General features: G+C 29.8%; 3 protein-coding genes across 7 annotated transcripts; 2 read left to right on the forward strand and 1 right to left on the reverse strand.

Annotated features, from left to right (window-relative positions):
- The first annotated feature begins 369 nt into the window (after positions 1-369).
- LOC118449899 (T-cell activation inhibitor, mitochondrial) lies at positions 370-3,033 on the forward strand. Of its 2 annotated transcripts, none has more exons than XM_035885064.2 (8): positions 370-711; positions 793-907; positions 1,090-1,490; positions 1,581-1,893; positions 1,965-2,065; positions 2,108-2,269; positions 2,347-2,478; positions 2,600-3,033. In XM_035885064.2, exons 1-8 carry the CDS (start codon positions 689-691, stop codon positions 2,832-2,834), a joined length of 1,482 nt encoding a protein of 493 aa, XP_035740957.1. In that variant the 5' UTR covers positions 370-688; the 3' UTR covers positions 2,835-3,033. The 2 variants fall into 2 exon arrangements, with proteins under 2 accessions (XP_035740957.1, XP_035740967.1); XM_035885074.2 differs by having other exon boundaries at positions 380-711; positions 2,126-2,269; positions 2,600-3,032.
- A 283-nt stretch (positions 3,034-3,316) lies between these two features.
- Ced-12 (engulfment and cell motility Ced-12) lies at positions 3,317-9,035 on the forward strand. 2 transcript variants are annotated; one of them, XM_035884882.2, is made up of 9 exons: positions 3,317-3,470; positions 3,550-4,021; positions 4,180-4,473; positions 4,562-4,984; positions 5,101-5,517; positions 5,616-6,053; positions 6,135-6,441; positions 6,528-6,687; positions 8,899-9,035. In XM_035884882.2, exons 2-9 carry the CDS (start codon positions 3,911-3,913, stop codon positions 8,909-8,911), a joined length of 2,163 nt encoding a protein of 720 aa, XP_035740775.1. In that variant the 5' UTR covers positions 3,317-3,470; positions 3,550-3,910; the 3' UTR covers positions 8,912-9,035. The 2 variants fall into 2 exon arrangements, with proteins under 2 accessions (XP_035740775.1, XP_035740792.1); XM_035884899.2 differs by lacking the exon at positions 8,899-9,035 and having other exon boundaries at positions 6,528-6,691.
- Positions 6,049-11,312, reverse strand: Patsas (palmitoyltransferase Patsas). 3 transcript variants are annotated; one of them, XM_035884982.2, is made up of 10 exons: positions 11,059-11,312; positions 10,106-10,517; positions 9,703-9,953; positions 9,431-9,545; positions 9,229-9,354; positions 8,711-9,156; positions 8,365-8,614; positions 8,107-8,279; positions 7,872-8,037; positions 6,049-7,755 (listed from the first exon to the last, which is right to left on the reverse strand). In XM_035884982.2, exons 3-10 carry the CDS (start codon positions 9,879-9,881, stop codon positions 7,552-7,554), a joined length of 1,659 nt encoding a protein of 552 aa, XP_035740875.1. In that variant the 5' UTR covers positions 9,882-9,953; positions 10,106-10,517; positions 11,059-11,312; the 3' UTR covers positions 6,049-7,551. The 3 variants fall into 3 exon arrangements, with proteins under 3 accessions (XP_035740875.1, XP_035740884.1, XP_035740892.1); XM_035884991.2 differs by lacking the exon at positions 11,059-11,312 and having other exon boundaries at positions 9,703-9,986; positions 10,106-10,816; XM_035884999.2 differs by lacking the exons at positions 10,106-10,517; positions 11,059-11,312 and having other exon boundaries at positions 9,695-9,832.
- Between the last annotated feature and the right edge of the window lie 114 nt (positions 11,313-11,426).

The following is an 11,426-nucleotide window of genomic DNA, read 5'->3' on the forward strand; positions in this document are numbered from 1 at the left end:
ATATAAAGTAATTTATCATCAGAGAAGTATGATATGTTAAGCGTCAAATTAACATAACCAAACAAGCTTATACACCGATGCAATAGGAGCTTAATGTTAAGCTCTTGTAGTTCATATTTTGTCCATATTTGTCGCTAAATCGCATATGATGCGATCGAAAAATAGTAATCAGATTTAATATTGAACTTACTATAAAATATATCATATCGATTGTTAAGTTCAACGATAGGTTATTTTACAAACATCCATAGATATTATATGAATTGCAAAATATCTTATGAAATTAAAATTTTTATTCGCTATCAAACATGGATGCTTATAGCGGTTGGATGTTCCATTTTAAAACCAATAAGATGGCGCGAGACCCTAGTTATATGTATACATATACATATTATGATCCTCTTCTTTAACCTTGGCATTTGTTTCTTATATTTTTTATTTTACATCCGTTGAATGTGGGCGAAAACGTGCATAGCACGTGATATTTAATCCGTATATGCATGTACACCATTTCTGTATATTATGTACGCAACGCTCTAACGCGCACGCGCGGAATTAAAGTACAATGCGCTTGGCAAGTTCTTTTTTATGTATGCAACCAGTGATGACAATAATAATTCCGCTTTAGTTGGTAAATTCTATTGAGAGATGAATTGTATAACGTCACGGCGGTGATTAAATTAAAAATATGTATTGCAAATTAGCAAGATGGTAATATGATCAAAAGATTAATTTTTGAAATATAAGTTGTAGAAGATCATTGACAAATTAATACATAAATTTTGTTAATAGTTTCTGTAGGACAGATGCAGTGAGAGCTTTAAGTATGGGTGAAGTATCCACTGCACTTAGACCTTTTTATTTTACTGTTCATCCTGATCTTTTTGGGCAGTATCCCACACAAAGGGTAAATAGAGAACAATAGATATTATTTTTTTTTGTACCATTCACATCTACAGACAATTGAATATAAACAATTTTATAAATTTCATATGCTATTCTAATTGTTCATTATATTGTAACAAATTCTATATAATATTTTCATGGGCTTTCATTTATATTAATTAGATTTTTCTTTTTTTACTTTAGACTGTAAATGAAAATTCTTTGAAACAGCTAAGCTCGATTTTAGAAACTCTTCAGCAGCAAAGACCTATAAGACCTACAATATTGCCATTTTACTTACGTTCAAAAGATGAAAAAGATCTGAAGGCTGGGAAATTTACATTAGTTAAAATACAACTTAATGAAAAAGATTTAAGGAAAACAATTCGTTCTATCCTACAGACATGTGATTTGCCTACAACATTTGTGGATAAAATAGAAGAGAAATCATCGAATACACAGTTTCAGTCATCATATAACTCAAAATATTGGCAAAGCAAATATAGTTCAGGAGAAAAGATAGATTTTTCTGAATTAGAAAATGATCCTATTTATGCTTCGATCATTATGAAAAGAAAATTAAATATTGAACCAGATACACTGAAGTAAGAAATAATTTATAAATATCATTTAATATGCAATAAATTATATTGGGCATTAATTAATAATATATATATATATCTAATTTTAATTAGAGCATATCTTGAAAAACACATAAATGAAGTACATGTAAAGTTAGAAGCATGTAAATCAGTAAGAGAAGAGGTGAAAAAATTGGTTAAAGCATTATGTTTGGACTTAGGTCTAAAAAATATTATATGGGATTGTGGTTGGAATATTGCTCATTATAGAGGTTGTTTATTAGCTTTTCAAGCATTAGCAGAACATCATCCAGAACCAATGGAAATTTTGAAAGACAGGACATTAATATTTGCCAATGACACTGGAATAAATTTAGAAGGAAGTGTGATGCTAAGCTCTGGCGAAGTGAGGCATAATTGGCTTGATGTAAGAATTGTTTTTTTTCTTATACCATATATATAATAATTCATTATTACAATAATATTTGTTTTTGATAGCTGATCAAAAATGTACAGAAGTATGATACTATATTGCAAAGATTGCCAGCTTTTGAAAAGGCGATATCCACGGTCCTTCTTGATATTAAAGTGGGAAGACGGTGCGTAATACATCACATTTATTGAGTGACGGTAAGGCTCAGGGTACTCTATATGTGCAGGAAATTCATGCCTAAAGTAATGGCTGGTCAGTATGAACGTCAACTACGACAACTTACGACTACACTATCCGATTATCGAGGAAAGAGACATTATCCAGATGTTTGGCCAGCAAATTTGTCTGCATATGAGATAGTAATAGAAGCGTTAGTAATACTATATTATGAATACAAATTCTTAATACAAAAAAATAGTTAACATAATAGTTGCTTCATATTTTTAGTGAAGCAGGTCCTTTAATGCTTTCCCCAACTGGACAGTTTATTGTACCATCCTCTTGTCCAAGTCTTTTGCTGGTCAGTTTTATTACAGAAAATTTAAGCGAAGCTACCAAGAGATTGCATCATTATAACAAGTAAGAAAAAACATTTTTCTTTTTTATTTGTAATACAATATATATATATTATATATATATGATATATAGATAAAAATAATGAATTAATTCTCTAGATTATTAACACATAATTTTTTTATAGTATAAAACATGTAGAACGAGAACTTCATCAAAAGGTTATTAAAGAGTTAGGCTTGATTAGTCTTAACAAAGATGATAGCATTACACCAGATTTGATGATACAATGCTGTGAACGATTGCTCATGCACAAAAAACCATTAGCTCCCTTATTGGACGGTATAATGCTTTGGGTAACACATTATTACTCTGTTATGAGCGATGGTGTATTATGTATACCATGGGATTGGAAGCTTTAGTTTAATGTAAATTAGGATAAAAAATAATGTCAATTTATACAAATGTATCTGTTGATTACAATTTAATCTATATTAGGCTTAATTAATTAAAAAGATCTGTATATATTACAATTATTTAAGTAAGAATGCCTGTATGAGCGTGTGTCTCTTTTCTTTAGTAAGTGCAAGTATCAATTGGATTTTTTTCTATAAACTTTATGTAAAATTAATAGTACAATATAAAGATGATAAAGCTTTATGTTTAATAATTAAAATAATTTTTTTTATTTCTTCTGTAATGATTATATATACGTAAAAGATAATGACATGTACTGTTTCTTCCAACAATTCCAGTACTTTTTAGTGAAACTGAATACAAAACATATTTTATAAACTTGGAATAAGTAGATGTGTAAGATAAGAAAAAAGATAAATGAGTAAAGTTATTCAATATCTGTCGCTAGATAGCGCTTGTGTTACTATCAATCACACAAGCTTCCTCTATGTAAGTTTTAATATCGCTGCATGTCACCATATTTCCAATTTTCTTGATAAATACGGGATATATACTAGATATACATATTAAACAATACCTTGTTTGTTTACTATATGAACATTTAAATAATAAAAACTTGTGTCTAAACTATTCGATATCATGTAAGAAAGTAAATTTTTATAATTTAATTTTCTTTTAGATTTACTGGTAATAATTAATTGTTATATTTTATTATTGCAGTTTATACTCTCTCTCTCTCTCTCTCTTTCTCTCTGTCTCTCTCGTAAATAAAATGGCTACCGCCCAAAATTAAAATGAAACAAAATGTTACGTATGTGAATTTGTTTTTATACGAGAAATCATTTAGTGATGTAGAACTTGCGATAATTTTATGATGACATAATCTTTACGACGAATATTTTCCAAAGATATATCAGTAATTGAAAAAGCATTTTTGAATGACAGTTGTCACTTTTATAACACGAGTCATGCAAAAGTCGCATGATTAATGATACAAAATATAAATTGACACTTAATGAATGCATTAAATATAATTTACATGATTGTTGATTATATTTAGCTGTTCAATTTATATGAGAAAATGCCGGTCCAAAAAGATTCCAATATTGTGAAAATCGCTGTTCAGATGACAGACCAAGTACCACAGCTAATTGAATTTAATCAGAAACAGCCATTAACTGGTATTATTCAGGTAAATAAAGTCTTAATGCAATTTATAAAATGTATGTATCGTTAAATAAGTAAAAAATTATTTTAATGAATCAATAATTTTATTCATTAATAAGAAACATTTGAATAACTTATAATATTCAAATATTAATTTACCTAATTATTTTTTTTTTTTCGTAGGAGCTGTGTAATGGATGGGGTCTTTCTGATTCAGAATTATATTCATTACAATTTTCTGAAAATAATAATCAAAATTATATTACAGAAAAAAATCGTAATGAAGTAAAGAATGGTAGTATTCTGAGATTGGAATTTTCTCCTTCTAAAATAGCTACTGATATATTGACAAAACTGAATAGTGGCACACCAGAGGAAAATGTAACAGCATTACATAAATTAAGTTCTTTAAGTACAGATATGACATTTGCATTAGAATTTATCAATAAGCAAGGATTGGGTCTTATTATTTCTCAGGTATTTCAATTGCAATAACTCTTTACTAATATAAATAATAATTTAAAAAAAAATATGCTTATTATTCTTTTTGTATATATATGTATAGGTTGAGGGTGGAATGCGTAAAGGTTTAGCATATTCTCTTCAGTCCTTTGTAGAATTGATGGATCATGGGATTGTATCTTGGGATATTTTGGAGATACCATTTATTAATAAAGTAGCGAGCTATGTGAATAATCAATCTGTATCTCTAGATACCAATATAATTGAAGCAGCACTTAGTATTTTAGAAAATATTGTTTTAAATTCATCAGGCAAATATGCTCAAGTTGAAAAAGAAGTTACCTTTCCTAATTTGGTAATGCATTTGCAAAGTACAAGTCCACAAATACAGCAAAATGCTATTGCTTTGATTAACGCTTTATTTCTCAAAGCTGACACATCCAAACGAAGAGCTGTCTCTGCTACATTGCAGTCAAAACAAGTCCGAAATGTTTTTCTTTCCAATATAATTAAATCAAGTGGACAGGTACGATGTACTGACATTTTATATATTAAAATTATATGTTTTTTATATGTAAAATTATATGTCAATCTAATTGAATTTCAAATGGTAATCTATTAGTATTCTAATTATTGTTTCAGGTTGGTACAGAAATGGCGCATCAATTATATGTTCTACAAACACAAATTTTAAGTCTCTTAGAACAGAGAATGATGACTAAAATGGATCCACAAGATCAAGATGCACATGATAAAATAAAAGAACTTAGACGAATTGCATTTGACACAGAAGGTGGTATTGGAACAGATGTAACAGCACGCAAGCAAGGTTTATATGCTAAGGATTATAAAAAATTAGGTTTCAAATATGATATTAATCCTGCTCTTGACTTTACGGAAACTCCACCCGGTATGCTAGCGCTCGATTGTATGGTATATTTTGCTCGTAATCATACGGAAAATTATACAAAGGTTGTCTTAGAAAATTCTTGCCGAGCGGATGAACACGAATGTCCATTTGGCAGGACAAGTGTTGAACTTGTAAAATTATTATGCGAGGTATATAAGAAAATACATATTTGTAAAAATATTGATATTTGTTATTTTTATTTTATAACAATATATACTTTTTACTCAAATCATACTTTTTCAATAAGGTGTTACGTATTGGAGAAGCACCTAGTGAACAAGGACAATCGTATCATCCTATGTTCTTCACACACGATCATCCATTTGAGGAATTTTATTGCGTTTGTATAGTTTTATTGAATAAAACATGGAAAGAAATGAGAGCGACTATCGAAGATTTTGTAAAAGTATTTTCTGTTGTAAGAGAGCAAATAACAAGAGCACTTCAGTGCAAACCAACAGGATTAGACAAATTTAAAAGCAAATTACAACAATTGACGTATTCAATGATCACTAATCTTTGGCAGCAAGAAAGGACTAGTCGCGAGGAATGGGAAAGTCACGCAAGACCGATTGTTGAGCTCAGAGAACAAATTACACCTGAAATATTAGAGTTAATTCAACAACAACGTCTTGGATTTTTAGTAGAAGGAACTAGATTTATGAAATATAGCGCCAGAGGACAGGTAAATGATCTTTATTCGAAATTGACCATATTCAAATATAATAATTAAATTAGTAAACCTAATTTGTTTTTAAATTTCTAGAGAATAAAGGATAAATTTTGGTATGTGCGTTTATCACCTAATCATAAAGTATTACATTATGGGGATTGCGATGAAAAGTCAGTACCATCGATAGATGAACTACCTACAAAATTGGCTGTTGTTGAGATTCGAGGTTTAATAACTGGAAGAGACTGTCCTCATATGAAAGATTTACAAAGAAGAAAAACGACGCATCAATTAGCATTTTCCTTAATATTGGATTCTGTTGAAGTTTCCAGTCTAGATTTTGTTGCTCCTGATGAACAAGTTTTTGATTATTGGACTGATGGCATTAATGCTTTACTTGGTAGATTGAAATTTGAATATTATTTAACAATCTAATGGTACATATATTACTTAATATTAAACAAATCTTGTTATTGTTTTTCATAGATAATAGGATGACCAGCAAAGAAGCTGAAAATGATCTAGAAACTTTATTATCTATGGATATTAAATTAAGACTTTTGGATGCTGAAGGAATTGACATACCTCAAGATCCACCGCCAATTCCTGAACCCCCACCAAATTATGACTTCTGTTACGAATTAAAGTAATATGTGCAATTGATATTTAATATACATTCTATTAATACGATATATTAATTGTGCATGCCAAATAACTGCCAGTAGTGAAATTGATGTAATTTAACGTAAGTAATAGTTTTTATATATTTAATTATATTATGTTTAATATTTTTATTAATGCTTTTATTCATATGTCTACTTTTATAACGGGATGCCAAAAATATTATTACCGTTTTTTATAGAATTTTATACACGTATATTTATATAAATTTGTAATATACAGGGTGATCGTTTTATTTTATATAATAAAATATTTGTATGTTAAAGTAAAGCGTAGGTCTATATAACTATTATTTACAGTACTATTTCATTATGCAAATTAAAATGATATACCCTGTATATTACATATTATACGTATAATAGGCTATTGCTTTGCTAAAAATTATATAGAGGCCTTTTTAAACTTTTTAATAGAAATTAATGACTAAGATGAATACTTTTTTCTGTATTACATTAATCGTGAGCTATTTCTTAGATTTTATTATACAAATACTTGATACTATTTTGTAATAAATATATTTATGATCACAAGTATACATATATATATATATAATATATGTATATATATATATATATATATATATATATATATATATATATATATATAATAAACTATACAATTGTATTTAAAGAATTATTTATTAAGGAGCGTCGAACAGATTTTTAAATTGATGCAATAAAGAAAAATTTATTAATATGAACATGTATTATAAATGGCGTATTATTGAATGTGATTATGTCAAAAGTTCAAAAAGGCAGCAGAGATTTTGGATCAAATAATTAAATCTGTCAAGTTGTATACAAAGTATAGTTTACAAATGACATTTATATTACATAACATCTTCAGTTAGAATTTGATAATGCTGAGGATCATTTATTCGATGATCAGGAGGACAAACGAAGAATTCAATGAAATTAAGCACAGGACCTCTGCTAAATGGATTTAGATATCTACCTTTCTTATCTCTTAAATAAGGATATCTCTTATAATTAAACATTTCGTTAGTTGTTAGATTCATACAAGCATGGAGTACCTGTATTAAAAAATAAAATCATTTTTTGAGTCTAAACTAAATAATATAAAATACATAAAATTTTCAAATTGATATGAAAAGATATTATAACAATGAAAGATTTATATTGTAATTACCGAAGTGCACGTTAGTATCCATCCAAGGCCACAAAAGACTAATGCTTCCAATACACCCAAAACATATAACAATTGGATACCTTCAATAGCCATACAATAGCACGCAAAATACAACGTAAATGAACAATTTATAGCCACACACATTACAAATAAGAAAAACCACATTCTGCAACAGATATATTTCGATGTGGTAAGATAAATAGAAAAGCATTTGTTACAATATAAATTAACTCACCTGTTTCTCAATCCAACACAATTATATATGAAAGGGCAATGATGATCAAAACAGGTTACACATCTGTTGCAAATCCTACAATGTTTGGCTCTTAATGGCCTGAAACATCTGCAGCTATGACACAAACGCGATAATAAAATATTTCTTTTTTTCCATTTATCAAAATATGGTATCTAAAAAAAAAGAAAAGAATCGCATTAAATCATGTTAATGAAGATTTTCAATTTCTTCAATATTTGAAATTTCGATTAATATTACCTGCTTTATAGCTCTATAATAAGTTTCACTATTTTGTGGTACATAACCAGGATCTCTTCTATTTGCTACTATCCATGATATCCACATAACGATATTCCAATAAATAAAACAATAATGACTTCCTCGCAAAAGGTTCCAAGTCAATGGAATACATTTAAGTAAATACATAGGATAGCCCCAAAGTAAAACTGATATCATAAACAATAGCAATGGTCCTTTACTATTACCAGCTCCTCCAAATAGCAAAGCCCTATCAAAACGTCATTGATGAAAATATTATTGAGCTTTCATTTTATTAGGAAACATTAGATAGAGATCAAAATGAAAAAAGAAAAAAGACCCGAACCAGAGTTCATTGATAGGTGGAATCCATCTAGCTCTGCGTTTTTGTTCGGCTTGTAATATGCGTACGATTTCAGAATGACGATGACTCTTTGCTAGTTGCAACGGAGTTTTACCATTTTTATCTCGAGGCTCCAATTCGATTTTGCTCTTTTCGCACAATATCTTAACGCAACTAATATTTCCCGATAGACAAGCTAAATGAAGAGGAGTAGATCCAAAGTAATCGGGTTTCTGCAAATCAACGCCGCTGTAAATCAACAGTCTGATCAACTCTGCATGTCCTTTGTAAGCGGCCCAATGAAGTGCGGTATCTCCATTGATATCCGTCAAATGGCCCATTGCACCAGATCCAAGAAGAAAGGCAGCTGTAGCAAATTTTCCAAACATACAGGCTGTCATGAGAGGAGTTAGACCTTTAAAGTCGGCAGCATTGACGGCAACTCCGGCCTAAACGTAAGTTAACCGTTAGAAGAAAACATCTTCGAATATTATCGTCTTTCATTAGTCGCATATGTAAACCTTCAATAATAATTGGACTATAGCACTATGTCCTTTTCGACATGCCCAATGTATAGGCCTGGGGCCTTGCGTTCCAAGACAAGAATGATCAATGGGTCCGCTTCGTTCTATAAGATATCTCATCACCTGTAACATTATCGTTTATATTGAATCTTTTTCAGAATATATAATACGCTCAAGGACAATATATTATTTCACGTACTTCAATATTACCATCCAAAGCAGCCCAATGAGCAGGTGTATATCCCCACTCGTCTCGGGCATTTAATATGCTCAATCCATTTTTCTCTACCAACTCCTCGACCGCTTCAATCTCACTGCAATACGATTTAGTAAAATCCTTTAATGAATGTGATCATTTCGATAAAAAAAAAAAAAAAAAAAAAATATCTTTCAAAGATACAACGATCGTTTGTCATTAGATAATAATATTTTTAATAATAAATAATTAATGATAAATTCGTACGCTATAACCTTGCTCTAAGAAGATCAAAAATTTGTTTAGTTTCATCGCTTGGACTTTGGCCTGGCGTTGCTTCGGCATATATATTATCATCCGGTCCATTACTATCCCTTCGTTCAGTACTTTTATCAGAATTTTGATTCTGATGTGTGCTGCCCGAAAGCAGGTTGCTGGGTAGATGCCCGACCATGTCGGGATCGGGACTTAATTCCCATACGGATCTTGCCGCACCAGGCCCTGTTACAGGGCTCACAGGATACACCTGTACGTATTTCTCTAATAAATTTCATAATTCCTTATAAAAAAAAAAAAAAAAAAAAAAAAAGTAGGTGAAAAGGAAAAGAAATAATAAAAATAAAAAAAAAGAAAAAAAACGATATACAAAAGAAATCTAAATTGGCAAATTAGTTTTACCTTACACAGCGTCGCGAGTTCCGTGTTCAGTCGCTCGTGTTCGGAAGGTGTTCGTAAAGTTGCACCTTGCGTTGATGTGGAGGATGTACCACCACCTTCCGGAACGGTTAGTCACAAAGACACATTGGGACCTATCATATTTTCTACCTTTTCCTTTTTTTTTCTTTTTTTGTTTTTTTTCCTTTCTTTTTCTTTTTTATTACCTTTGAATTCTCGAACTTTTTCACTTAAAACTTTTGGACTCTTATTTCTTTACGTTTTCTTTTTTTAACATAAGTAGATATTCGTCAATAGAAATGTTTCGACTAGACTCCCTCGAGTCTCACTAATGAAACGAAATCATTTTAGGAGTAGGTTGCTTTCGTTGTTGCGCATTCGAATCAATAGCGTCGCGTCGAATGGACGCCTGCGTCTTGATGAAACACGCAATGTTAATGTATTACTCTTACCTTGAAGATATCTTTCTGATAATTTTACGTCATTGTACATTAATCGGAAAAACCAATTCGTTTTCCAAGAAAAAAATCTAATAATTGCAGGTAGTTTCGAACGATCATTGTATTATTGTCAATTTTTTTTATTTTTTTTTTTTTTAATATCAGGACGTATGTAGAACGAATTGATCTTAATGGATCTACGATTAAATTCGATTTTATTTTTCTAATTTATTTAAAAATATTTCTATTTCGTTCTTCGATAATACGAAAAAAAAAATGATATTTCTGGATGAAATTGTATCGATTCAAAGAAAAATAATATAAAAAAGATCTTTTATCCAGGATAGATTATTTATTTTTAGGATATTAAAGATTACATGACTATATAGAAAAAAATATTCCAATTGATACTCAAACATTTTCTATTTTTCTTGCAAGTGAAACATCAAGAAAAAAAAAAAAAGAAAAAAAAAAAATAAGGTATAGTTATGAAAGTGATAAATTCAAATGGGACACCTTGCATATTGATCGAATGGTGTTGGTGGTCATAGCGTAACGAGAAGGGTTGAGAGGGTCAAACCCTAAACACCTGTGCCTTTGCTATAGTAACGCGAAGTTTTGTTCTAGATATTTAGTATTACAGTTAAATGAGACATCGTCGTGTATGCACGTCGATTTAACTTTCTTAAACTCGTTATACCAATCGATAAATATTCGATAATTTTACGAATAAATATTGTATTACGCGCGAAATTTAAACATCAAAATAATCAAAGTTCAAGTTAAATCGCAACGATACATAATATAAAAATTTGAAAGAGGAGGTGACTTTAGAGATAAGAGATTCAACGTTAGCGCTCGATTTGTTAAAACTGATCAGACTT

The sequence above is a fragment of the Vespa mandarinia genome, chromosome 8 (genome assembly GCF_050613455.1).
Source record: "Vespa mandarinia isolate Hongniang chromosome 8, ASM5061345v1, whole genome shotgun sequence".
NCBI lineage: Eukaryota > Metazoa > Arthropoda > Insecta > Hymenoptera > Vespidae > Vespa > Vespa mandarinia.

Coding starts and splice junctions, on each gene's coding strand:
- Ced-12 (XM_035884882.2), top strand. CDS start 3,911: ATGCCGGTCCAAAAAGATTCCAATATTGTGAAAATCGCTGTTCAGATG. Junction 4,022..4,179: donor CATTAACTGGTATTATTCAG/GTAAATAAAGTC, acceptor TTTTTTTCGTAG/GAGCTGTGTAATGGATGGGG. Junction 6,054..6,134: donor AATATAGCGCCAGAGGACAG/GTAAATGATCTT, acceptor TTAAATTTCTAG/AGAATAAAGGATAAATTTTG.
- Patsas (XM_035884982.2), bottom strand. CDS start 9,881: ATGGTCGGGCATCTACCCAGCAACCTGCTTTCGGGCAGCACACATCAG. Junction 9,157..9,228: donor TAGTCCAATTATTATTGAAG/GTTTACATATGC, acceptor ACTTACGTTTAG/GCCGGAGTTGCCGTCAATGC. Junction 8,280..8,364: donor ATTATAGAGCTATAAAGCAG/GTAATATTAATC, acceptor CTTTTTTTTTAG/ATACCATATTTTGATAAATG.
- LOC118449899 (XM_035885064.2), top strand. CDS start 689: ATGTATTGCAAATTAGCAAGATG. Junction 712..792: donor TATTGCAAATTAGCAAGATG/GTAATATGATCA, acceptor TTTTGTTAATAG/TTTCTGTAGGACAGATGCAG. Junction 2,479..2,599: donor AGATTGCATCATTATAACAA/GTAAGAAAAAAC, acceptor ATTTTTTTATAG/TATAAAACATGTAGAACGAG.